This window comes from Eptesicus fuscus, chromosome 23, assembly GCF_027574615.1.
Source record: "Eptesicus fuscus isolate TK198812 chromosome 23, DD_ASM_mEF_20220401, whole genome shotgun sequence".
In the NCBI taxonomy this organism is placed as follows: domain Eukaryota; kingdom Metazoa; phylum Chordata; class Mammalia; order Chiroptera; family Vespertilionidae; genus Eptesicus; species Eptesicus fuscus.
In genome coordinates this window covers 26,011,656-26,036,607 of record NC_072495.1, presented here as the reverse complement: position 1 = coordinate 26,036,607, position 24,952 = coordinate 26,011,656, and the positions used below count along the sequence as shown (strand labels likewise).

At 44.2% G+C, this 24,952-nt stretch overlaps 1 protein-coding gene across 1 annotated transcript; it reads left to right on the top strand.

Moving 5' to 3' along the window:
• The first annotated feature begins 3,500 nt into the window (after positions 1–3,500).
• PRR14L (proline rich 14 like) lies at positions 3,501–23,360 on the top strand. Its single transcript, XM_008142814.3, has 8 exons — positions 3,501–4,099; positions 10,783–10,855; positions 11,435–16,607; positions 17,623–17,694; positions 18,548–18,719; positions 19,266–19,372; positions 21,847–21,918; positions 22,591–23,360. Exons 1-8 carry the CDS (start codon positions 3,629–3,631, stop codon positions 22,865–22,867), a joined length of 6,417 nt encoding a protein of 2,138 aa, XP_008141036.2. The 5' UTR covers positions 3,501–3,628; the 3' UTR covers positions 22,868–23,360.
• Positions 23,361–24,952: the final 1,592 nt, after the last annotated feature.

Genomic DNA, 24,952 nt, shown 5'->3' with positions numbered 1-24,952 from the left:
AAGACCAGCCTAAGGAAGTTAGGGACTCACTCCAAGCCTCGCTGCTAGCAAGTGCATGGCAGGATAGGGCCCCTGGTCGCCCCCCAGGAAAACCGGCATCTAGACTGCGCCCAGCACTGCGGCTGCGTTTGAAACGCAAAGATCCGGGCGCATTTGTTCTCAATTCAAAAGGATTTCTTCTTTTATTGGAAGAATTCTACTGCATACTCCCTATAAATATCAGTCATTTTTTTCCCCTTTAGGAAAAAATCGATTCTTTAAACAATCTAAATCTTATTTATGTTATGGTAAAGACGAAGCCAGTAGCAGCTGGTAAGAGTTGTTCCTGATTCTCTAGGTTATTTTTTGCTTATACCTCAAATTAGGTAATTATCTGGTATCCTTACCTAGTAGGTTGGTAAACCCTAAATCCCTACCTACATTCTTTCCTCTTACTTGAAGTTGATTGAACATTTAATATAAAAACTTTTATGGTTGAAGTAGAGAGCTGACATTTGGGGTGATACTAATAAATTAAAGGCATAATACAGTTACAGTTATTTATTGCTACATATTTGGGTCTTGAGAAGTAATGTTGAAAAAATTCAACATATGTAATACATACTCATTGTAAAAAAGGGAGAAAGTACAACATATAATGAAGTCATTCATGATTCCGTCACCCATCACTGTTTCCATCGTCCATCATTCCAACGCCCATCATTCCATCACTCTTGGGCTTATATTCTTTCAAACATTTCCTATATGCATATATATTTCCCCTAAATAAAGGAGTCCTGATGTTTATGTAGTTTGATAAAATATTTCAAGCAACTTTCTGTGTAGAACTATATTTCTTTACCATTTTTAATTGCTCCATTGTATTCAGAGATTTCATTTTTAAAAACTTGAATGGTAAAATTTGGGGTCTTTCCCACAGTCTTGCGGCATTACCAATAACTTAATAGATGGCAAAATTTGAGAGAAGAGTTTAGTGATGCAAGCTAGTGAGCTGAGAATAATTTTGTACTGCTACTCTAGGCTTGCATCTAAATATTACTCCATCTCTGAGGGTTCCAGCCAAGGCACTCAGCTGTTCTTGGTGACTCGGTTGCAAATACTGCTGAGAAAGGGGAGGACCAGAATTGGGCGAGGAGAGAAAGGAGGGATTGTCTTTTGCTTCCACAGCCAATGCGCCTCATTGTTTTACAGACTGAAAATTCTAAGAATTTTGTCTCTGCCAAATAAGAGCATCAAGAAATGATGATGTAGTGTTTGGTTTTTGTAAATTGGAAATTATCTTTTGGTGACCAGAGCATTTAAAATTGAGTTTTGGCCAATGCGAGCTTACAGTGTATATGGAGCCATAAGAAAGGGAAAGATACCCTTTTCTCTGAGGAATATTTTGAGCCATTTTATGTGATAATCAATATTGCCTCTCTGTGATAAAGATGTTTTTTTGATAAGTTTGTGTTCAGAAGAAAATCTTGAATTAGGACCATGGGGGTTGAAAGGAGTGGCATTTGTTAGAGACACCGCTGGCTCTGAGTCCATGAAGGCACGTGGAAGGTCTGATAAAGCTCAAGTCTGAGCTCTAGGATAACGGGGATGTCGTTACTGAGATGCTGGGTTATTAAAAAAAAAACACACACAAAAAAAAAAACAACTAAGAGCACCCAGTGGATGAAATCACAGGAATATGAATAAAATATCCACCAGTTTAGGAAACCAAGAGAAAGGCAGAAAGGTCCAGAATGAGAGGACCGTCTTCTGTCCTTCCTCAGCCCCCAGCTTCGGTCCAGATAGCGCAGCGGGGAGGATGGGATCTTCTGTGCCAGGAGGAAAGATTGTCCGCACAGGAGTATTCCCAGTGGGCGCTTCTTCCCGTGGAGGCAGAGCACGGACGTCTGTTGAGTGACATCAGTGGGCTCCCCAGATAGTCAAGGTGGGAGTAGAGACAGGGACCAAGGAAAGGCAGCTGTACAGATTCACATGGTGTGCTGGGAGTCCCTGCTGCTCAGAAACCTGGTTATGGCCAGTGAAGAGAAGGTGAGACAGTTCAATAGCCAGCACTGGAGTTTACGGGTGTGTAGTATGTTTATTTGGGGGGAAGCTGGACGTTAGGAAGTGGGGAGGAGAAATTGCTGGCTTTCTAAACATCCCTTCTTCCCATGTGCATTTGGGCCAAAGGGATGTGCCATCAGTACCTCTAATAAATCCTTGTAACGAGCTCTGAGTTGCCAAATATTTCTCATCTTTCCTCTCCTTGTTTAGGGTTAGGGAAAGCATGCAGTATCTTATTTGGTTAATCAGTTTCTATGTTGGTCAGGTCACAGTGGATTTTGTGGAAACTACACACATTATTGGTAGACTAAATGGAAAACTTACCGATCAGGAAACCCTGGTTGTGAGTGTACACGTGTGTGTGTGTGTGTGTGTGTGTGTGTGTGTGTGTGTGTGTTGACTACTTTAATGATATAATATTATGACCTACATAGATATAAATATTATTTCAGCAAATAAACTGTGTTTCCATTACCCAATGCAAAAAATTAAACATTCCCATTTCAAATGAAGTCCCCTGGGTATCCCCCTCCTTCCTTTCAGATAACCATGTACTAGGTGCACCAGTTAATAATGCGGACTTTTCTCAATAGGTGGAGTTGATATATATGTGATTTGATATGTATGCTATTTTGTTGTATTGACAGTAAGCTTCAAAACTTCAAATGTCAAATTTGCTGAAGGTGTTAATATCATAGATATTTTTACACTTAAAAATGTCAAATTTCGTGCCAAAAAAAGAGCATTTGCGTGCCAGCCTGGGTAGGTACAGCTCAAGTGTTTGGTAAGCAGTGAAGGAACAGAATTCCATTTTCTCTATATCTTCTTTCAGAAAGTACAGGGTGTCCCAAAAAATGTATATACACTTAACAGCTGATAGCTCAATTGATGTTTCTTTTTTTTTTTTCATATTTAACCCATTGGGATTAATAATTATTCAAAGTGTATGTACATTTTTTGGGACACCCTGTATCTTAATAAAGAAAAACCAGTGAGTGATTCATATTCTTCAGAGTCCTTCGGTATATATTCAGCAAATATTTACTGAGTACCTACTCTGTGTCAAGTATGTATTCCAAGCAGTGGGGATATAGCAGTGAACAAAATGAGCAAAGTTCATGTCTTTAAAACAAAGTACAAAACTTTTGATCCTTTTTTTGTAAAATATATTTTTTTTTATTGATTTCAGAGAGGGAGGGAGATCGAAACATCAGTGATAAGAGAGAATCATTGATTGGCTGCCTCCTGCACGCCCACAACAAGGCATGTTCCTTGACCGGGAATTAAACCATGACTGCCTGGTTCATAAGGTCGATGCTCAACCACTGAGACCCACAAGCCAGGCCTGTTTTGATCTTTTAATTTATATCATTTGTTTTCCACAAATTCTGTCTATTAAGGACAATTTTTTATGCCAGATAATGCTGGCATTTGAGTTAGAATTTATTGTCCTTATTTTTGCCAGTTTGAGCTGAGACAGCTTTCTTCAACCCTGCAAAGTTTTAAACTTTTATCCCTTCCTTTGATTTGTGTCAGGGTGAAACATTTGATGTAAGACTTGACTCCATAATCTACATCTGCCCTAATGCTGTCATCCGGAATAGAGACTCAGCCAGTTCCACTTGATTCCTCCATGTCTGCCGTGGTACAGGAATTATACTCTGAACTCCCAGTAAGCGTCTCCAAAGAGCTTCATGCTGACCCTGAGCCAAGTGTGATTCCAGATGTAAAACCTGGAGCCTCAAGCTCTCTTATAAGTCAGAGTAGGGCAGTGCCCTTGGAGCTGCAGAGGACTCATGCGGAAAGTTGTGAAGAAACCTCTGAGACCTTGGATCATGGGGGAGAGCCTGGGCGGTGTGGGCTGGTGGACTCCACAACAGGAGGTTCTGTGGCTTCTGGAATCTTGGATAGGGAAGAGAAAACCAAGAGCATGGAGCTAAAGGTCTTCAGAGATCGAGGGGACCAGGTGGAAATTATAAGAGACCCCTGTAAGGGAGCAAAGGAAGACCCATGTCAACATTCCACAGCCTCTGACGAAAAGATCAGCCCAAGTCAGGTAAGAAATGAGATCTTGATTCAGATGAGTTGAATATGAATGACAGTTTTCCAGAGTCATATTTCCCAGGCTAAAGTATAGGTGCTGACAGGTAGCTTATGATTTATTCTTGAAACATTTCCAAAATGTTGACTTTGGTGTTAACTTTTTTGGATGATCTTTTAAGATGTTAGACCCTTGAAGAGAGGAAGTGTTTATTTAATGAAAAAGTGTCACTTCTCTGAAGCAGCTATTGTATATGAAATACTGAGTCTCTTTGTGATAGTCATACAGTATTTCTGCATCTGATGTTAAGAAATTATGTGTACTTGTCCCTTAACCTTTTGCACTCGGATGTCGAGTGTGACTCGACACAATTAGCATCGGTAGCAGCTCGAGAAAAAAGCAAGCGAGTGCACAGGGTTAAGTTAGGGTAGTATCCTGATTAGGGATAGCATGTGGAGTAAGATGTCACGGAGATGTCTTTGGAGGAGGCTGTTGCCTCCCACATGTGCCCTAGGTACACGCCCTTGACTGGAATTGAACCTGGAACCATTCAGTCCACAGACTGACGCTCTATCCACTGAGCCAAACCATCCAGGGACTCTATTCCTTTTTAAAACCATCTCTTTTTTCTCTTCCAACTCCACCATAGGTAAATACAGTGGAACCTCGGTTCTCAAACTTAATTTGTTCCAGAAGGCTGTTTGAGAAGCAATTTGTTCAAAAACTGAATCATTTTTTCCCATTAGAAATGACATAAATAATTGAATTAATCCTTTCCAGACCCCCAAATGATTCCCTGTTTTAACCTTTCACAATTTCCTGTGATTGTTGTCTTGTGAGCACTTTCACCCATTCATAGCATCAGCACTCTTGATAGCCTCTTTATGTTTTAAAATCATGCTAATCATTGACTTTGCCATGCCATACTCGTAGCCAGATCAGACACGCTTTATCATACTTTGCAATTATTTCTTTTTTAAGCTCTATCATTGTTCAAAAACTGACTTTCCTTTTCACTTTGCTCCTATCACTAACTTTCTTAGGACCCATGGTGACTTATTGTACATATCCTAATATATAAAAAGCCAGGGGCCATCGCGACTGAAACAACCAGACGGACAACCGAACACAGGCTGCATGGGGCTACAAGGCCAGCAGGGGGGTTAGTGAGGGACAACCAAACGAATGAACAGCAGGCTGCGTGGGGTGACCAGGCCGGCGGGGGGTGGGGGCCGTTGGGGGCAATCAGGCGGGCAGGCAGAGGTGGTTAGGGGTGATCAGGCTGGCAGGGGGACATTTGGGGTGATCAGGCAGGCAGGCAGGCGGGTGAGCAGTTAGGAGCCAGTAGTCCCAGATTGTGAGAGGGATGTCCGACTGCCGGTTTAGGCCCGATCCCCAGGATCGGGCCTAAACCGGCAGTTGGATATCCCCTGAGGAGTCCCAGATTTGAGAGGGTGCAGGCTGAGCTGAGGGGGAACCCCCTCCCATGCACGAATTTCATGCACCGGGCCTCTAGTTTAATAATAATAAGCAACAACAAAAGCAAAAAAAAAAAAAAAACCCACAAAAATATTCACAGCACAATTTCCTGAGATGTTAACATCATGAGGTTTAGTGGTAAACTGACTCATACTCATGCATTCGCTCCTTTGTTTGTCACCTGACAGGCGTGTGACTGAGCATACAGGTATCAGCATGAATGGGTTGTCAGGTTGAGAACCGAAGTTTTGTTCTACAACTAAGACATTTTTTCTGTGAACAACTTGGTCAAGAACCGAATTGTTCGAGATGGGAGACATCCGAGAACTGAGGTTTGACTATACTATGACTAATAGTAATAAATGTAAGATTTTGTACTTGATTTTATAAATTGAACTCCACAAGTAAAAAAAAAAGCAGTATTTTTTTTGAAGAAACAGAAGACCTACAGGTTTTAGCTGGTCACTTAGAATTAACTTTGTGATATGGTTGCCAAGGAAAGCCAGTTTGCTCTTAGTGCACATTAACAGAAATGTGTTCCCTGGACTGAGAGAGGGTGCTCTGTTGTCTCTGGCTAGCCTATAGTTAGAGTATCATACTCACAGGGAGTCCCTTCTCCCCGCAGCACTCAGATGAGCTCAAGATGCCCCTAGAGTTGGGAGGGTGTGGCGGGGAGAGGGGGAGCAAGAATGTGTCGGTGTTGGGGTTCCTGGCCAAAGAGGGTCCTTCCTATCCCCTCCTCATGCTGAGCCTGGTGTCATATGTGGCAGGAGTATAGAAAACCAGGAATGTATTCCTGGATGAAAATTCACAATAACGTCACAACCTGACAACACACCATTGGAGGCCGAGTTGCTGGGCGTGTCTTCCTATGAAAGGGAAAAATCAAGAGAAGTGAGAGAAGCCTCAGGAATTTGGGAGCTGTGAAGCAGAAGTGATTCTGTTGGGCACGGTTAGGCTCAGTGGGAGACCTGGCAGTGATGTCTCCTAGTCATTCTCAGGTCATAGGACCCTTTGGAAATCTAAATGAATGCTGCACACCTCTCAGAAATTAAAACTTAACATTTCAGAAGGTTTGCAGAGCCCTGACATCCATGGACCTTGAGATAAGAACTCTTGCTAGAATGGCAAAACACCACAGGCATAGTCAACAGACACTGATGGATTGGGAGAATGTATTTGCAACATATATCACAGATAAAGGATTTATATCTCTAACATATAAATTAAAAACCCAATAGCGGAAAGACAGATAAATCACTGTGTGTGTGTGTGTGTGTGTGTGTGTGTGTGTGTGTGTGTGTATTGTACTTGAACACATGAAAAGATGGTCAAACCCACTCATAATTAGAGACATGTGGTTCTGCTTTTTACTTGCAAGAATAGTGAAAACAAAAAATTATGACAACATATCTGGTTGGCAAAGCTGTGGAGAAAAAGCTATTCTCACAAAAGATATTGCCAGTGGGAATGCATAGTGATGTAACATTCAGAAGGAGACTTGGATTGCCCCTAACAAAACTACATATGCCCTGGCCTGTTGACCTAGCATTGTTACTTCTATGTATCTACCCTGAAGTACACCTTCGGCAATGTAAAGTGTATCCACAAGGTTATTCTTTGAAGCATCATTTATTATTGAAAAATGTTGGTAGCATATGCCTGGGTTGAATATGTTGTACTGGCTTTAGTTCCAGGACACAAGACTTTAGTCATACTCAGTACAGACTCAGAAAAATTTCTGAATTGTCTGTGAGCTATAATACAAAGGCTCTTTGAAAGTACCTGGACAGGGGACATCAAGTAAGGAAACGCAATGGTTGTTGATCACTTGTAGCAGGTTATGCTGTTGGAAAACTTGTTTTTTAATGGCATATGTTTAAGAGACAATATTGTACAATTTTTATGACTTCACTTAAATGAAAGGCTGTTGGACTAGATGCCCATTAAGCTTACTTATTTCTCACCCTAAGAGTCTGTGATTCTAAGGGAAATTTGCAGTGGTGTGAAAGAGCTTACTGTGTGATGAAAAGGGAATCTTGTTGGAAAGAATTCATTTTCAGTAAAGGTGAAAAAATCTGAACTCTACACTCTCAGTAGTACAATTGGTAGCCATGAGCTGATCTCCGGGTCTGCCGGGGCACTGTTGTCCCCACAGCGATGGCTGGCCCACAGTTCTTACCTCATACTAGAGGCCCGGTGCATGAAATTCGTGCAAGAGTACTAGTCGGCCTTCCTTCCCCCGGCTGCTGGCACCGGCATCCCTCTAGCACCCAGGACCCGGACTTCCCTCGAGCCGCCGGCAGGCACCCGGGACCCGGGCTTCCCTCAAAGCCCCTGGATGTCCAGTCTAATTAGCATATTACGCTTTTATTATTCTAGGTTATTAAAAGTGTGTGACAAAGAAGTGACCAAAGCACTGGTGCCATACTGCTGAAGCTTAAGGCGGAACTTCCTCCTAATTATTTTAGCAGTTATCTTAGATAACTTATTGTGGGGGAATGCTATTAAAATCTTACTGAACTAACATGTAAAGTCTTATGTAAAGTCACCAGTTTCTCTGAATTGCAATGGATGGATGAAAACTCCTTTTTATTAAGCTCTGTTAAGATGACTTATAGTTACCGTTCTACAGCTGTTCCTTTCTAAATATACAAACATAGGAAAGTGAGGGTTCCATCTAGAAATACAGAAGTTGCTTTATTTTCAGTGTACTTTGCTATGAACATAATCCTGGCTATTTCCACAAATGTCATGAAGTAGGAAATATCTCATTTGCTCCATGTTGTGAACCTATAATTGTATAGGCAGTCCCATCTGAAGATGGGGGCCATCATCACTGCCCTTCCATCTGCCTCTGCCTCCAGCTCAGGAAGCTCGGATTTGGAGGAGCTCCGCAGGGTCTGGTTACAAGCTGGGCTAATGGCTCAGCAGTACATCAGGCCCCAAGGAGCTTCGGACTGCCCTGCTTATACAAGCTGACAGCCTGATGTATAGTCATTTCTCCCCTTAAGTGTTTGTGTGTTTTTCCTGCTCTAAACTAGTCTCATGGGAATGAATAAGAGAATTGTATTTTCCCCCCAGAACATACAGCCAGTTTTTAATGGGAAATAAGATTACAGACAAACAGTGTAAGAATGGTTTTTAAGACCCTCCTAAAATCTGCCAAAACTCTGGAGAAGTCCCAGAGCTGCGTTTCATTCCAAAGCAGTGGTCAGGGAGATGGTGTGTTGCATGGGCAAGGCAAAGAATTTGTTTAGTGTCAATTTGAAAAACAAGTTGCGCTACTACATGATGTTTCTTATGTCCTATATTTGATAGAATGCTGCAAACTATAGCAGTTATTTCACTTGAGGTTGAAAGAGGGATCCATGGGAACTTTATCTTAAAAATCTATTCATTCATGACAGATTTTGCAGGCAGTGTTAGTATAGTAATGATCAGATGTCAGTATCTAACAAAATCTAAATGGTAGGAAGAAATGTTTAGGATTCTACCTCCTGAAAGTTGGAACATTGATAAAATATTGTAGGAAATATCGATCAGTTGCCTCCCATACACGCCCTGACCTACCGGGGATCAAACCCGCACCCTGGGTATGTGCCCTGTCCAGGAATCGAACCTGCCACCTTTCCATGTATGGGGCAATGCTCCAACCAACTGCCCCACACCGGCCAGGGATGATTCTCAAACTCCGCCCCCTCCTTAAACTTTTAACCACTAGTTTGAACATCTATTGCTGATGTTGCAGATAATACTTGCTGGAGATCATTATTACTGTGATTGTTGCCAAATGGTGATTTTTCTATTCTCCTCCTTCTGTGGTAAGTAAGAGCTTGCTCTGCTCCCATTTACAAACAATGTCAGTCTGGCATCATGCTGTAATTCTTACTTTTTGCAGACATGGTAGTGTTACACATAAGTTATCTGGAAGATATTTGTTTTTAAGTTCATGGTCTGCAAAAGTATACCACACTAAAGCTTAACTACAAAATGAAAGAATAGACCTGCTTTATATATGCCAGTCCATGCTAATCCTCACCTCTCAATGTCAGTGATGTTTTATTGTTGCCCATGCTCACCTGTACTTGACATTGCTCATTCGTTTTGTCTTCTCCCCTTTTTGGGTTCTGTTTCCACCACAGGCTTAAAGCCCAATGGCTGTGTGTGTGTGTGTGTGTGTGTGTGTGTGTGTGTGTGTGTGTGTTTAAGATTTTTAATTGATTTTTAGAGAGAGAGGAAGAAGGTGGCTGCCTCTTGTCTGCCCCTCCTGGGCATCGAGCCCACAACGCTAGCATGTGCCCTCACCCAGAATCAAACCAGCAACCTATAGGTACATGGGACAGCACCCAACCAACTCCACTACACCGGCCAGGGCTCAAATGGCTTTTACTTGGTATTTTTTGTAAGGGTTTTAAAGTGTTACATAAATTATCAAAAGTTGTAATAACGATTTCACTGCCTGTAGATTTAGGTGAATGCTATGTGATAGTCTGTGCTTACCAGTTAAATCACCATGAAAAAAAAAAAATGTTTTCTTATTCTTAGGGCAGGGAAAAAGAAATGACCCAGAAGGGGTTGAGTGTGAGCAGCTATCTCTGGTCTGTCAGTGTCTCCCAGCTGGTCAGTCTAATCCAACCCTAACCTTATGGGCTCCAAGCCATTTGCTGCACACCGTCACATTCTGCCACTGCCCCTTCCCAATTTTCTGAATTCCTTCAGGAGGAAGCTGGTTGTTATTGGTGGTGTTTCCCCTTATCCCCTCCTCCCATGTGAAGGGGGATGAAAATAAAAATATATATATCCCTTCTACTAACTTTTGGAAGAAACTTTGGAAAGAAAATTGAGTATGTATTTCGAATGGTTAGGGACTGAGATACAGTACATCAAGTTTCATGATATATTTTTCTAATGAAATTAAGATTACATTGGAGCAATTTGTTTCTTGATTCAGAAGGTATTTATAGGGCTTTGTATGGATCTTTAGTCCAACATTTTAAACCTCTGTTGTCCCGATCTTGGGAAAGTTGGCTTTTCCAGCTCAAATTCTAGAGAAGTGGGAGATTGTATTGATTATACTTATTTAAATTTGAGGTTTCCTTCAGTTCCCAATCTTTGTGACTTTAGTGAATTTCCAGAGTCATAAAGAGTTCTCATTCATGAGCTCAAGTATTCAGCAGAGCTCTGAGTCCTCCTGACTGCTGATCTTCTTCCTGCAGGAGGACCCCCGGATGCCGTCACGCAAAGAACTGTTATGCATGGACCTCCCTGAGGATTGTCTGAGGATCAAAGGTATTTACTTCTCACAAATCTTCATATTGGAAATATTTATAAAATTGCAATTTTTTTTGAAAGTAGAGAGCATACTAACCCCCCATGTACCTCACTCAGTTTCAGTGATTACCACCAGCTCATGACCAGTCTTGTAGGGAAGCTATTATTCCAGGTATTTCTGCTGAGGTAACTGATCAGTGACTTCTTTAGTATTTAATTATTTAAGTAGTAAGAAGGTAGTCATCTAATAATATAAGCTGTTATATTGTGAGTCTGCTTCGTTAATGTTTCAGAATGGAAGCTGCTTAAGACTCTGAATTAGGTGTGTCTTCGTGTTGTAGTCCTTTGTCCTGCTAAGTACATTTAAGTAACACTTAGAGAAAGGCATTTGTTCCAAATTGCCTGTTGCAGTCAGGTACCCTTACGGCCCTCTGTCATGTTCTGCAGAGAACAAAACCAAGGGTTTAGTGCACTAACTTTGCAATTCTTCTTTTGAGTTGGGCATTTTTGTTGTTTGTTGCATGATTACTTTGCTCTACCTTCATGAATTTATTTTTTATGATTACATGCTGATTTGGAATTATTGTTTTTGTGCAGAAGGAAATGAACAAATTACAACTGAAATTCTGTCAAAATCTGCTGAACAAGTACAAGGTATGAAGGTCAATGGGACTAAGACAGATAATAATGATGGACACAAGAATGGCAATGTGAGTAAAGATCTCTCGGCTGAGTGCAGCAATTACCCGGAAGGAGACAAAATCATGACCAGTGGTGAGGTTTCAGAAACCAGCACATTAGTTTCCCTAGAGCCTTTAAACTTTGCGAAGCCTGGGTTAACAGAGGCAACTCCTAAAGAAAAAGCATGTGAAGAATTAAAAACTTGTTCTTCTTCGTTGTCATTATTACCAGGGAACAGTGCCATTTGCACAGTGGACAATGGGAAGGAAGAGCTGTGTAAGTTAAGCCTTGTCTGTGAAGCAGATGACAATCACCACCAGATTGTTGGCCACCATAATGACAAACACGGTTCTGCACATGCCAGTCCCAGACCCATGAGAAATGTAGTTGTAGAACCCTTAGGAAAAAATTCTGAAGTTTCATGTTTCAAATCAAGTTTATCTGGTCCAGAATCCAGAACAACAGCCTTAGGAAAATGTAGTTTTGCAGGTGATGGCTTGCTAAAGAGATCTGCTGAAAAGACAGAGAATTCCTGTTTTGATGGTGACGCTCAAAGCAAGAACTTGGCTTCTAGAGAAGAAAATGAAGAACAGTGTTTGAACTTCAGGTCTGAAGGGGGGGAATTCTTTCTTGTTAATGCCAAGCAACCAGAAGATGCTAGTGGTCATTGTTCTGGAGAAAAAAAGACTTTTGCCTCCCCAGAAGAAAGTATCCACGGTAACTATTGCCTTCAAGGCAGTATCCATACAGACAGCTCCAGTTCTCCAATGCCCAAGTCTTTTCCCGAAGCCACGGAAGTCATGTTTCAAAAAAAAGACTTGAATATCACTTTAGACATGGAAGGTAGCTTAACAGACCCTGAGGACCATAGAGAAACTTTTACTAATATAAGCCATCCAGGCAGACACTCTGAAGAAAGCAGTTTTTCCTCTTCGATGCAGATTGAAGAGCCAGAACAGACAACCACTATCGAGCCTGGTATGTTAAGTGAAAAGATTTACAGTAAAGACCCTAACTCCTTAGTCAGCACCCAGAGAAATCTGGAAGGTGACACCCAGTTAAATGAAGCATTATATAGTGACTTTATGATTGAAAAAAAAATCCTTGTGAGTTTAATGCCAGAGGACCAGCTAAGTCTTGTAAATGAGGAATCAAAACCCAAGAAAGATGCTGCTCAGCTATTACCATCTCTAGAATTTGGTTGCAGACCTGAGTCAGAAAAATCTGTACAGACCGCACAGGACAGTATTCCACATTTAGGTGAACAGAGCATTGCCTGTGAGATGAATGAACTTCCCTCTACTGATGAACTGGTTCTAGACAAAATAGAAAGTGAATGTGTTTTAAATCAAGTGTCCCTTAATTCTCAAGATCATGCGACATTGTCAACTGACAAAGAGTTGCCTTTAGCACTAAGCGAGGATTCCCAACAGAGCCATCACCCTCCATTAGAGGATGGAGCCAGCGTCCTTACTGATATCCAAACCATCCCCATGAAGACAGAAATGAAAGACATCTCTCCAACAGGTGACGAAACCTGTGGTGCCTCGTCAAACAATTTCACCTTAAATATCAAACCAGGAAGCCTACAAAGAAAAAACGAAATGGCTGATTCAGGAACAGAAGATCTACATTCCAGACTTCTGTCATGTAAGAAAGAAGTAGCAGTCTTGCCTCCAGAGGTCTCTATCATGGATTGTCAGAGTGTTCAACCTCAGCATCTCTCTAGCTGCCATTGTGTAGGGGAAAATGCACCAGGAGAGAGCATGTGTTCTGCCTGTGCTGCTTATGAGTCTAGCAGAATCATCCTGGAAGGTGAAAACTCTTTGATAATCAACTATGAAAATGCATTTCAGCACAGCGATCACTGCTCCCCAGGAAGAGAAGACTCCGTGGAAAGAAGCAACCGTAAAGTGAGTTGTACATCAGAGGGAAGTGAACTTAATGGAAGAGAAACTAAGGACAGCCTTCCAGGAGATAAGATCAGGAATGAAAGGACAGTAGGTATGTTAAATAGTGAAGCTTCCAACAAAACCATTCACGGCACCAATCACATCCAACCCGGTGAGCAAGGGCTAGAATTAAAGGAACAGAATATACCCAAAGAGACTGTGTTTTATAAATATAACAACTCTGGTTGTGCCACACAAGAACTAAACCAATCTGTAAACATTCCAAATCCTGAAAAAGGATTGAAGCTGTCTCCTGCTAAGTGCTCCAGTTTTAAAAACATGAATCAAGCAGTTAAAACTCTTGATCAGAAGACAGATGAAGTCCTTGACTACCGGAGTAGCCTAGACAGACCAGATGCGTGTAGAAGTGAAGATAAACCAGCGAAGGGGACACTAGGTAGTGACCAGAGACAGACCATCACAGAGCCTAACACAGGGGAAAGCTGTAACCAAAAGAATCTGCCATTCAGTTCAGGCAATAACAACTCACTGTCTGGTGGGAGTCGGAAGAAAGGCTATTTGAAAGGAGGCTTTGAAAGGATTTCTAGTTGTGATAAGTCCGCAGATGGCATGGTAGGCATTGCCTACACAAACTGTAATAATAAGCCTACACGAGGCATGCTGGACACACTTGGTGGTGTACGGCAAGGTGGACTGGCATTAATTGACACCTCAAGGAGTACCCTGTCTCAGAGAGGAGACTCGAATGCTGCACTTATAGGACAGATTGACCAGGATTCAGAATTCCCAGATGCTACTTCCTCTGCAGTGGAATCTCTTGAAATAAAAAAATCATGTGAAGAGAAAGTTTGCAGATTGTTAAGCGATTGTGAAATGGAAGTGCGTCCAGACCCTTGTGCAAATGAGATAGAGCCTATTGCAGATCATGAACCAAATACAAGAATGTTGGATAGAGTAAATGTGTCCTTAAATCATATTCATCATGAACAGCAAGTTAAAGAAGCATCTCTGAGAGAAACACCAGGAATGATTGAAAAATCAAGACAAGAAATACATTCTGAGTTTGACAAGGAAAATATCTTTGGAATTTCCTCAGAAGAGTTGGTGTCTTCTAGACACCAAGATGTGAACTCTGTTCCCCCAGAGAGCCTGAAATCCATTGAGATGATGCCGTTGTGTCTGTCTGCTCAAGAAACATCAGAAGCTAATATTAAAAGTGAAGAACCTGATCTGGAAAATAGTTTTAAACCAAAAGAGGGTGAAATGCTTTGTGCAAGTGTCGAGGACTGCACAGTCCTGCCTGAGATGAAGGAAGGAGTACCAAGGAACACGAGGAATCCCGGCGAAGGCAACGGCATTGACATCGGTTTGAAAAGTTTGCCTTTGATGATGGAAACAGAAACTAAAGTGAAAGGGGACGAAGCCAAAGACCATCAGAGGGGACCACCAGGTCACTTAGCTGTTGGGGAGGAATCTGACCAGAGGATTAGCAGAGAAGATGGTCACGGTGCGAGCAGGAGTGAGAGCTCTCAGACACACTGGAACTCCCGGAGGATGTGTGGTGATGCTGAAGAACAACAGAGCCAGAGGGATTTGGACTCCATGTTGCAGAAGGCCGAGGAATGTGGGCATCAAGAAGAAGCACATACGATAGTGGAACAATGTACATCATCTAATATGTTGTCGGATGAAGTGCAAAGGAAGAACCAACCTAAGGATTACAAATGTGAGTACACCAGGATGAGAGAAGCGCCCCCAGCACGGCTGGCCCAGGACAACATGAACGCACGGCTTCAGAAGTTGAAAGACCCACAGGAGGAGGAATTATGTCATCCATTAAAAAAGGACACGGCGCTGTGCATAGGTCCTCGCCTTCATAGTGCCCCCCAGAAGTCACAAGACGCCAACTCTGCGAGGTGTTACGAAATACACGGTGCCTTTGGGACCACTTCCCATCAGAAAGGAGTGCTTCCCTTAAAGAAGCAGCCGCATCGGGCATGTAAGAGAGTTTCCTGTCAGGGGCAAGTCCACATGGGGAGAAAAATAAGTAAAATCAGGAATTCTGCCTTTTTAAAGAGTTCCCCTGAAACCATCCCCACAAGAGCACACAGATTGCTCAGTTCACCTGCTCTGTCTGCACCCGCACGGCTGGAACCCGAAACAGTACCGAGCGGGAGCCCCGTTAGGCACATACCAAAGCAGAAGGCTGCCCCGGGCCATCTCCTAAGGAGCCTGAACGCCAGGAAGCCTACCAAAGACTCAGCCTTACTCAGCCAGCTCTCCGTCCTCGCCTCCAGGCTGGCCCCAGCCTCCAAGACCCACAGGCTAAGGTACCGGCGGTGTTCCTCTGAACTCCTGCCAGTGGCTAGAAGCTACAAGCGGCTCCGGTGCAGAAAGCTCCTGGATGGATTTTCAGACAATATGATGCAGCTGAGTCCATATTTGACAGCTAGTGGATGGGACAGGCGGCCTGACAATAAGCCCTTGACACTTTATCCGCTCGAAGCCATCAAAATGAGCTTCGTAGATGTGAGCAACAAGATGCCGCTGCTGCTGTTCGGTTCTGGAATCTTCCCAATATCCTTTCACGTGAAATCAGGCTCTGAGCGCACGCCTGAGTCCCCGCGGACTTTTCCTGAGCACTGTGCTCCGGCCAGGCTTGCCTTAGGGGAGGCCACCCCGTGCCCTTCTCAGCCTCCCAAATGGACCTTCTCCTTTCTCTTGTCCCACGGTTGCCCTGGGATGGCCACATTCAGGGAAGACACTGGCCTCCGTGCTCAGGCACATACCCAGGCTCCTCCACAGCCTCCAGCTCCTCTCCAAGACTCCGGAGGCACCGCCATAGTCCAGACCAGAACAGGCTGCTCTGTCCTTGGCCTTCACACACTCCTAGCACTTTGTTCCCCGGGATGTTACCGAATCTGGACAAAAAAACGGAGCTTCTCCAGTCACATGCCCACCATGCAGAGGCTCTTCATGACTCAGTTTACACAGGGCTTGAGAGGGTTAAGGTCTCCAGCCTCCATAGCAGACAAGATCTTCTGTTCTCTGCCCTATTCGGTGGGCCGAGTGCTGTCCGTTTGGAGCCAGCATGGGCCTTCTGCCTGCCCCTTCGAAGCCTCTGCTCTGCATTCCACTCACGGCAAGCGACAGCCAACTCTGGACATCGCCAGCAGGTAAGCTGTCCCCTGTTCTTTGTGAGTGTTCCGTCTTTGCTGCCTGCCATCAGGGAGCGGGCGGGCCACTGCTGGATAAGCAGGGCTATTGGGATCTGTGTCTGCATTCTGCTTATACCTTGCCCAGTCTCTGCTGAGAAAATGGGGCAGTGATTTAAATGCAGACCCCTCTAATTTCCTGCAGAACCCTTTATTTGGTGCCATTCTTTGTTCTGTCCCATTCATTCTGCAAACCATCAAGTCTTTTGAATTTCTTTTCTCCTCTTGTCCCTACTTTGAAAAGAACAACATTACACGTTAAGTAGTGACAAATAATGGCTTGTAGCTATAACTTGTTCCCAAAGTATAATATACCAGCACCTAATTCAGAGTTTGGTGTGTAAAGGATACGAAGAAATACCTTTTTAACAACTTAATTACGTAGGCGTCACCAAATCTGGTTTGTGAACCTTTGCATTTCTTTCTGGAACAGAAAGGCTTCTAAGATTGGCATTTACATACTATAGTTGTAGAATTTATAGAATTTACGTGAACTTGGAAGAGAGTTCTTGTGGTTTGACCACTAGGAAAATAATTTCACCACTATCATTTTACCTTCTAATTGAAAGTTAGAGAAGAAAAAGAATTTGAGAGTTATAACCCTAAAGATCTGATTTAGATGTAATAGATACATCCTCCTGTTTATAACTCTTTGACTAAATAGAAACTTTAAACATGTTTTATGTTGCCCTTGTGACTCTTTTCCCCTCCTTTCTCTTACTGTCCTCTGCTTATTTCTACCTTCTTTCCCTCTAAGTGAGAAAATAATCTCCCGTCGGCCTGCCTCCATTCCAGTGATGAGCACATAAATGAAATGCTCCCGACTGGGAGATTGTCATCTTTCTGAGTGACTGACATTTCTTATCTGCCGAGGGCTCTGATTGAGTGTCATGTGCTAAACCCATAATGACATCAAAATGTTTTCTGTTGTTCCGCTGCCCTAACCTATTGCTCATGTACTTTTGCTTCGCGTCAGCCACACCATGTTGCCATATGTGCCTCTTCCAGGCATGGAAGCTACTTACAACGCCAGTGGCAGTCAGATAAGGTGAGTCCTGGAGTGAGTGTGTGTGTGTGTGTGTGTGTGTGAGAGAGAGAGAGAGAGAGAGAGAGAGAGAGAGAGAGAGAGAGAGAGAGAGAGAGAGAGAGAGAATGAATATGCTAGCGATGGTGTGGATCAGGCCTGGTGTGATTCTGAGCTTTTGTTTTCTAAACCAGATTGAATCTTAGATTCAAATGTGTTTTATTATAAGTAACAACCAAGAATGTGTAATCAATACCAAATAAGGGGGGGGGATCAAAATCACTTAGCCAGCTCATTATACTGTAAGTTCCCTCTCAAGCTATTTTTAGTCATTGAGCCAACTTCAGTGCCTGGATGGGATTGATCTCATCTGCCTGCATTTCATTTGTTTAGTTCACTAAATGTCTTCTCCCTTCCAAAACATCTGTTCCTTTTTACATTTTTCCTTATTCATTACTTTTTCTTTATTTCAGGCGTCCTCAAACTATGGCCCGCGGGCCACATGCGGGTGTTTTTGCCGTTTTGTTTTTTTTCTTCAAAATAAGATATGTGCAGTGTGCATAGGAATTTGTTCGTAGTTTTTTTTTAAACTATAGTCCGGCCCTCCAGCGGTCTGAGGGACAGTGAACTGGCCCCCTGTTTAAAAAGTTTGAGGACCCCTGCCTTATTTTATCGCTCCATACCAATGAAATGGATTGACTGCATTCTTGTAAATTTGTGCATACGCACACAGGCCATGCCCAGATGTGACTAGAGATCAGGTTGAAATGTCATTGCTGGCAAAAGGCTTCAGCCCTCGTCTGGGTGTTAAGTTCAATGTGCTGAGGTAGAAAGTGAGTCCAGTCCTTTTCTTGTGTCTTTCTCTCGGTGCTGCTAGGCTAGAGCCTCCATTCCCTGCCCTGGTACCAAAGGCTCGCTTGGTAACAGACTCGGCTGTCGGCAAGCTCCTGCTGTCGGCCTCTGAGTTCCCGGTTCCTGGATTAGATGAGCTGGATGGTGTGACAGCAGCGCGCCCCCGTCCCCAGAGCAGCCCTCCGGAACAGAAAGAGGTGAGTGTAGAGTGCTCGTGGGGTCAGGCGGCGGAGGCACTGGAGATGGCCAGCGATGACTACAGGTCACGTGATAGGCACACGTGGGCCCTGGCTGCCGTTACTGACCACCTTTAGCTTCAGCTGAGGACTGGAGATGACCAAGACAGGTTTTCTGTTTGTCCACCAAAGGATACCCTGGATCTCTTAATCTCATTGTTTTCTGGATCCTTTTTTCTTAATGACAGAATTTAACCATGTTTAGAGAACGAGACCACAGCGCTGCTTCATGCATTCAAAGAGGATGAGTGAATGATGGCATTTTTCAGTTTTGCAACATCTGCTGTCTCCAACAGATAATGATAGGGTTCTCTTTCAATAATGTAAAATAGGGTAGCTGCTGGAAACACTGGTGGCAGGAGTGTCGGGGGCCGCTTTGTCGTAAAGGACTTATTAGACACATCTGTGAATGGGGGCTGTGATACCTTGAGGGTGAAAAAAGGGACTTTATATTTTTTAGAATATCTTACAACTTGACACATCTTTCTTTTTAACCCTTAAAAATAGGCTGAGCCAGAGAAGAGGCCAAAGAAAGTCTCACAGATTCGCATCCGGAAAACCATTCCTAAGCCAGACCCCAATCTGACCCCCATGGGCCTCCCTCGCCCCAAAAGGTGAGCTCTTTCTCCAGTACACATGGCTTCCCTCCTTTGGAAAATTGTTTGGCATAATGTCATGACCTTTTAATGACCTACACTCTTGAGCTATTTTACTCCTAAGGTTGAGCCAAGAATATTCATTGGCAGTGTGGCCAGAGGTTTCTGTGCAGAGCTATCTGACCACGGTCCTCATCCTCTGTACTGAGCTCACCAGGCCAGGCTGGTGCCGCCCCGCTGGGTGCATACTCTCTGTTCGCCCTTCAGTGGTGCTGGGAGGAAACTGTTGTCACCCCAGGTGTAGGTGAGGGTGCTGAGCTTCCAGTCATGACACAGGTGGTTTCTGTCTCACACAGCCCTTCCGGACCCCACAGCTCAAGCTCACAATATTCTGTGCACAAAACTAGGAAGGGGCCTAAATGTTATGAAGGAAAGAAGGAAATTTTTTTTATGTTTTTAGAAAATGTGAGATCCATGTTATGGTCTACTTATAGCCTTCAAAGATTTGGTTTCTAAAGATTTATTTTTATTTTCTTAAACTGGGCCAACATGTCATAATCCATTTGGTCATTTTGTTTTATTTACTTTTCTGTTAATCCTCACCCAAGGGTATTTTTCCATTGATTTTTTAGGGGGAGTGGGAGAGGGAGAGACAGAGAGAAACATCGATGTGAGAGAAACACATTGATCAGTTGCCTCCTGTGTGAGGCCCGACCAGGGCTCGGGCTGTGGAGGAACTGAGGTACATGCCCCTGACCGGAATTGAACCCGGGACCCTGCGGTCCGCAGGCCGACGCCCCATCCACTGAGCCAAACCAGCTAGGGCTCTAAAGATTCATTTTTTATGACAGATACCATTGCTAATCTTACAAAGTGAAGTGGGGAGAAAAAAACAGATTCCAAATTAGGTATTTAGCCTGAATTTTGGAATTATATGTGTTACACGGACACACTATGACAATTGAAACATTTCTTAAAAGATCTCCAGAGCTATATTTTCATGTAGTGGATCTCACTCCTTCATTTCTCATTGGCAAATAGAAGCCTAACATGGTCCTTGAAGTCACCCCAGGTAAGTTATTTAATAACCTTCCTGAGCTTTTAGAAACTTCTCTGTAAAATGTGAGTAAGAATTCCCAACACTCAAGGTTTCTGTACAGTCCAATAGAGAAAAAAAAAGTACTGTAGCTATTATACTGCTTCACACAACACATATGCAATTAATAGTTAACTATTACTATGATCATAATTGATGTTTCACTCTTCCCATGTGGTTTTCATCTTAACTTATTGTATTTTTATTTTATAGTTCTATTATTGATCATTACTAGAATAAAATAGGATTCAAAATTGGATGTATTCTATCTTGTAGATAAAAGTTCTGAAAACCAGCCTGGCTGGCATGACTCAGTGGTTGAGCGTTGACCCATGAACTAGGAGGTCACAGTTCAATTCCTGGCCAGGGCACATGCCTGGGTTTTGGCCTGATCCCAGTGTGGGATGGGCAGGAGGCAGCTGATTGATGATTCTCTGTCATCATTGATGTTTCTATTTTTCTATTTCTCTCTCCCTCTCCTCTTCCTTTTCTGAAAAGCTGTTCTGGCCGGGTAGCTCAGCTGATTTAGAGCATCATCTGATAATACCAAGGTTGCGGGTTTGATGCGTGGTCAAGAACAATAACTCTACCTCAGTCTGTCAATGGTTTTCAGTGGCTGTCAATAGCACAAAGAGGGTGAAAACGGGGGTCATGTCCCTTGTGATGGAAGCATACACCACCATCTAAAAATCTTCCTAGCCAAACGCTCCTTAATCTGATTATGCTTCTTTATTTAATTGCCTCTCTATAGGAAATACCTATAGTATTCCCATATGTGTAGGTCAAAGAAGCATGTAAAATTATGCCATGTAGATGTAATCAAGTAAAAAAATCTTGACTGGGGAATCCACATTACTTGATTTCTTCAACAAATAAATGACAAAATAAAAAAAGGAGACAAAATAGAATACTAATAACATAAATTTGGACAGTACTGATCTGATTTAGATAGGAGTTCCAAGGACCTTGTGTTGTTTGGGAGAAGGGTAAAATATTGATGCACTTCAATTTCTGAGTTCAATATACTCATAAAATTTTTGCCAACCACTAAAAGAATAGAGGAGTGTATGATTTCCAAGCCAGGAGATGGGCAGAAAGAGACAGAAGCAAGTGAGGCGGGGGCTGGGAGTGCGTCAATTGAGGATGGAAAAAGGAGCAGTAAGTTAAGAAAATAGATGGAAATTCAGCTGTATCATTCCCAATAAGTATAAATGAGCTAAATTTCATAACATCAGAGAATGGCAGCCTGGGGTGGGGTGGGGAAATCCAGTACATGGTCACATGAAACACATCTAAAACATACTACAGAAAGGTCAAAAGTAAATGAATGGAAAGAACAGAGTTAGGAAGCCAAGCTTATCTCTTGTAAGAGACAAACATTTTGTTCTCGTTTCAGGTTAAAGAAAAAGGAGTTCAGTTTGGAAGAAATATATACCAACAAGAATTATAAGTCTCCTCCTGCAAACAGGTAGGTCCATGTGAGCAGGCAGTCATAGACGGGGAGGGCTTCTGACATGATCGATGTAAATCTCCAGCTCTTTACCTGCAGACAGGGTACACTCAGTTCTTCCCATGTGGGGTCTTGGAAATTACTAGAATCAATGCTTTTAGTTCCCAGCATTTGAATTGGGGTCGGTAGTGGGATGGGAAAGAAATGTATATTGGGGTTAGTTAGTACAGAAAATGTAGTTTCCTTTTAGCTTGTACTGGAGTTTTTACTAAATATGCTGGCTGTCTTTTGGACTAATAATCACTGATATTCAGATATGATTCCAAACACAGAAAAGGTTTTACTTGGCTGCCTTTGGGTCTAAATTCAGTTCAGGTCATGGGACTGTATTCCCATCCCCCCAAAAGTAAGTATCTGAGGGGATGAGTGTGTTAACCCCAATGTGTGAATCCTTTACCAGTGTGCAGTTATATCAAATCACATTATGTGCTTTTAAATATATTACAATTTTAGTTGTCAGTTATAACGCGACAAAGTTGAAAACACACACATACACACGTTAAAAAAAAAGATACTGGCCAGAGGAAACAGTTGCCTACAGAGTTAGTGCAAACAGCTCTCAGCCCTGTTGACCAGAAGTGTTGCCCTGTGCGTGGGTGTGGAGGTGATCGTGTTGTGTTCCACCCTTAGGTGTTTAGAGACCATCTTTGAGGAACCCAAGGAACGAAACGGTACGCTAATCTCAATCAGCCAACAGAAGAGGAAGCGCGTTCTAGAATTCCAGGATTTTACTGTCCCGAGAAAGAGGAGAGCTCGTGGGAAGGTCAAGGTGACGGGCAGCTTCACCAGAGCCCAGAAGGCAGCACTTCAGAGTCGAGAGCTGGATGCCCTTTTGATACAGAAACTGATGGAACTGGAGACCTTCTTCGCCAAGGAAGAGGAGGCGGAGCCGTCACCTGGGTGCTGAGAAGCAGTTGGGTTGGGGCGTCTCAGTGTGAGTTCCCAGGCCGCTGCGAAGAGGTTGCGTCAGTGTGCCCAGTGCCCAGACTACTCAGACTGCAGTCCATGGATTTCCCTGCTTCCAGGTGCAGCCTCTCTAGAGACTGGTGACGGAGGGCCCTCCACTTCGCCTGCTGAGCCCAGCACCTCCGCAGCGCTCCCTCCTCCTGGCGGTGGTCCGGAGTGGCACCGGCTGCCCCCGCACTCCGCCGTCCCCAGCGGAGGACCAGCGCGCCTCCCACAACACTAGGTTCCACGGGCTCCGGCATCCACGTCCCCGCGGAAGCGTCACGCTGTTTACCGTGGTGCTCGACCCAGACGGCTGACAGACGTGTCCCAGGGCGGGGGCCTGGCGTCCTCGCCTGAGTGGCCTCAGGCTCGGTTCAGTCGCCGAGGAACGAAAAGCCTGTGGTGTTTCCTAACCTTTTGAGTCCGTCTGCCCAGAAACTGGGGTGTGTGTGTGCGTGTGTGCGTGTGTGCGTGCGTGTGTGTGCGCATGTGCATGCGTGTGTGCGCGTGTGTGCATGTACGTGTGTGTGTGTGTGTGTGTACGTGTGTGTGCGTGCGTGCGTGTGTGTGTGTGTGTGTGTGTGCGCCTTTTCCCCGTCATTGTTTCCTCCCTCTGTGACTGTGGGTCACTAGTGCCAGAGGGGCCATCCAGGCCCCGTTCAAAGTAAGTTGCACTTTTTAATGTTGTGTTATTTTCATTTGTTTTATTCCTTTTTTTTAAATTGCTGCATGTTCAGAGCCTTTAAATGTGATTTTACAACAATTTTTTAAGACATCGAGGAGAAAGATAATACATGTCTGCAGAAGAGATGGCAGGCGTTTGGCCCAGTCTGTCAGTGCCTGGTCTGGGACGGCGGAGAGACCCTTTCCACCCACGTGTTTCTGCCGTCCCTTCCCCATCTCTCTCCCGTGGACTTCAGAGGAGGGAGCGCGTCTTTCATCTGGGCTCTCATTCTCGCGTGCTGAGTAGATGTATTAATTTTAATGACGGAAGTAAGAGCAGGTTCTCTCCCAGTCATTTTTAAAGTGTGAAGGTTGGGTGTGGTCTTAATGGATTTTATCTGAAGTGTTGGAATGTAACCAAGTTGGGTACAACATGGGCGGAGGTGGAGGCCGACCAGCGTGTTTGCAGCTGTCGGAGCAGCCGGCCCTGAGAGTGGGGAGGGGCCCCCACGGATCAGGCTCAGTGGTGTGTCCTTGCGGTGGGATCGCAGAATCCCACGGCCGGCCGGCGCCTCTGAGGACACCTCTTTGTACTCTGGGCTCCTGTGTCGAACCCACTGGAAATGTAGAATGCCAGTGCTTGCTGAGCTGCTTTTGTGCCCACGGGAGTCTGGGCAGAAGATGCCGTGTGGGTTAGCAAGCCCAGAGGTTTCATTCCTTTCCCACTAATCCCTGTGTGCCGCCCCTGCTTCCCCGGCCCTCTTCCCTTGTGTTTTTCCCTCCCTCCCCCGCCGCCCCCCCCCTCTCTTTCTCAACAAGAGTTCAAAGAATTACATTCCTTGCCTGGTGAATGGACTAGTCCCAGCCTCAGGACACTGGCCACCTCTCCCTGTCCTCCTAGGAGCCACTGCGGAAGCCGCTGCCAATGGGAACTGTCCAAGCTGCAGACACTTTGGAGCCAGTCTGTTAGAGGAGTGAGCGGTGCCGCCCTGGGATGTGTCTCGCAGGTTTCTTTTGTTCCCCCGTTTGTCCGTGGGGAGACGGGGGGGGCGGGAGGTCTCTATGTGCCTTTCTTTTGCGGTTGACAGTCTGTGCCACACTGGAGCAGAGAGACAGACGTGAGCTGGGAAAAACAAAGGCCCCATCTCAGACATAGCCTAGCGAGTCCCAGACACACCTGGAGTCCCGAGCTGCTCAGGCCAGGGCGGACAGCGTTAGGAGAGCCAGCCTTCCCCCGGCTCTGAGTGAGCGAGCCCGTTCTGCCCTGCACGTCCACTTGGCCTGGACTGTATGGACACGACCTGTGTTCACCTCGGTACTGCTCCCTCCCTGGGACAGGGTCCGTGGGGCTTCTGTCTTCTTGCTTCGGGGGGGGGGGGGT

Coding starts and splice junctions, on each gene's coding strand:
- PRR14L (XM_008142814.3), top strand. CDS start 3,629: ATGCTGTCATCCGGAATAGAGACTCAGCCAGTTCCACTTGATTCCTCC. Junction 18,720..19,265: donor GCCCTCCGGAACAGAAAGAG/GTGAGTGTAGAG, acceptor CCTTAAAAATAG/GCTGAGCCAGAGAAGAGGCC. Junction 19,373..21,846: donor GGCCTCCCTCGCCCCAAAAG/GTGAGCTCTTTC, acceptor TTCTCGTTTCAG/GTTAAAGAAAAAGGAGTTCA.